The following is a 1,114-nucleotide window of genomic DNA, read 5'->3' on the forward strand; positions in this document are numbered from 1 at the left end:
GGCATCGCCAGCCAGCCGTCGGGTCTCGCTCTGCCGCGTGGGGCGGGGTCGGCTCCCTTCGCGAGCAGCTGATCGTGGCTCTCTGAGCCGTGGGTCTGTCCAGCGCAGGGCTGGAGCCAGGCCCGTGCAGGGGGGGCGCTGATTTCACACACCCTCCCCCAACACTGAGCTTGGGGCTACCCTAGAACCTACTTGGGGTGGGCCAGGGGGGCTCCCCGCCACGTGTCACCCAGGGGGTCCGAGGGGAGCAGGGGCCTGCGCCTGGGCAAGGGGCGGGGCCTGCAGGGGAATTGTGTGCACGGGGCGGGGCCTGGGCAAGGGGCGGGGCCTGCACGGGGATTATGATCAGGGGACGGGGTCTGGGGAAGGGGCGGGGTCTGGGCGGTGATTGAGAGCAGGGGGCGGGGTCTGGAGAAAGGGCGGGGCCTGCATGGGGTTATGATCGGGGGCGGGGCCTGGGGAAAGGGCGGGGCCTGCACGGGGATTGAGAGCAGGGGGCGAGGTCAATCGGCCCAATGGCCGTGGCCACCGTTGGCTTTCGAGCGAGGGGCGGGGCCGGGCCAGGGGAAGGGCGGGGAGGAGCCCAGGCAATTTGAATAACGGGCGTGGCGTGACTCAGAAAGGAAGTTGGGCGGGGCCTAAATGCAGCCCTAGGCTTTGAGCTTGGGGGCGGGGCCCGCGTCTGGAAGGGGAATGACAGGGTGCGGTACTTCCGCATTCAGTGACGTCAGGCTCAGTCGTCCAATCCGGGCGCGTAGAGGATTGTTGCGAGATGACGTTAAGCACGTCGAGGGGCACGTAGGATATCGGACAGGTGTCGCGCAGGCGCACAGCGGGCACTGGGTCCGCCTGCGCAGGCGCGGTGCCGTCGGGCGGGGCGGTTCCGGGTGCGGCTGCAGCAGCGGGGATCGGAACGCAGCGGCCATGGCGGCGGCGACAGCGGCGGCCCCCGGGGGACCGGGCCCGGTTCCGGGAGCGCCCAAGCTGGGGGTGGAGTCGGTGAAGGGGCAGGTGTTCGACGTGGGGCCGCGCTACACGGACCTGCAGTACATCGGGGAGGGGGCGTACGGCATGGTCTGGTGAGCGCCCCCGGCCCGATCCCCGCCCGATCCCC

The 1,114-nt window shown here is 70.8% G+C and overlaps 1 protein-coding gene across 1 annotated transcript in view; it reads left to right on the forward strand.

Moving 5' to 3' along the window:
• Positions 1-909: 909 nt before the first annotated feature.
• The window catches only part of LOC116827842 (mitogen-activated protein kinase 3), a 2,179-nt gene continuing 1,974 nt past the window's right edge, over positions 910-1,114 (forward strand). The window contains exon 1 of the mRNA XM_075064677.1: positions 910-1,079. Coding sequence (XP_074920778.1) covers positions 925-1,079 — 155 coding nt within the window. The 5' untranslated portion in view covers positions 910-924. The remainder of the gene's footprint in view (positions 1,080-1,114) is intronic.

This window comes from Chelonoidis abingdonii, chromosome 4 (genome assembly GCF_003597395.2).
Source record: "Chelonoidis abingdonii isolate Lonesome George chromosome 4, CheloAbing_2.0, whole genome shotgun sequence".
NCBI classification, from domain to species: domain Eukaryota; kingdom Metazoa; phylum Chordata; order Testudines; family Testudinidae; genus Chelonoidis; species Chelonoidis abingdonii.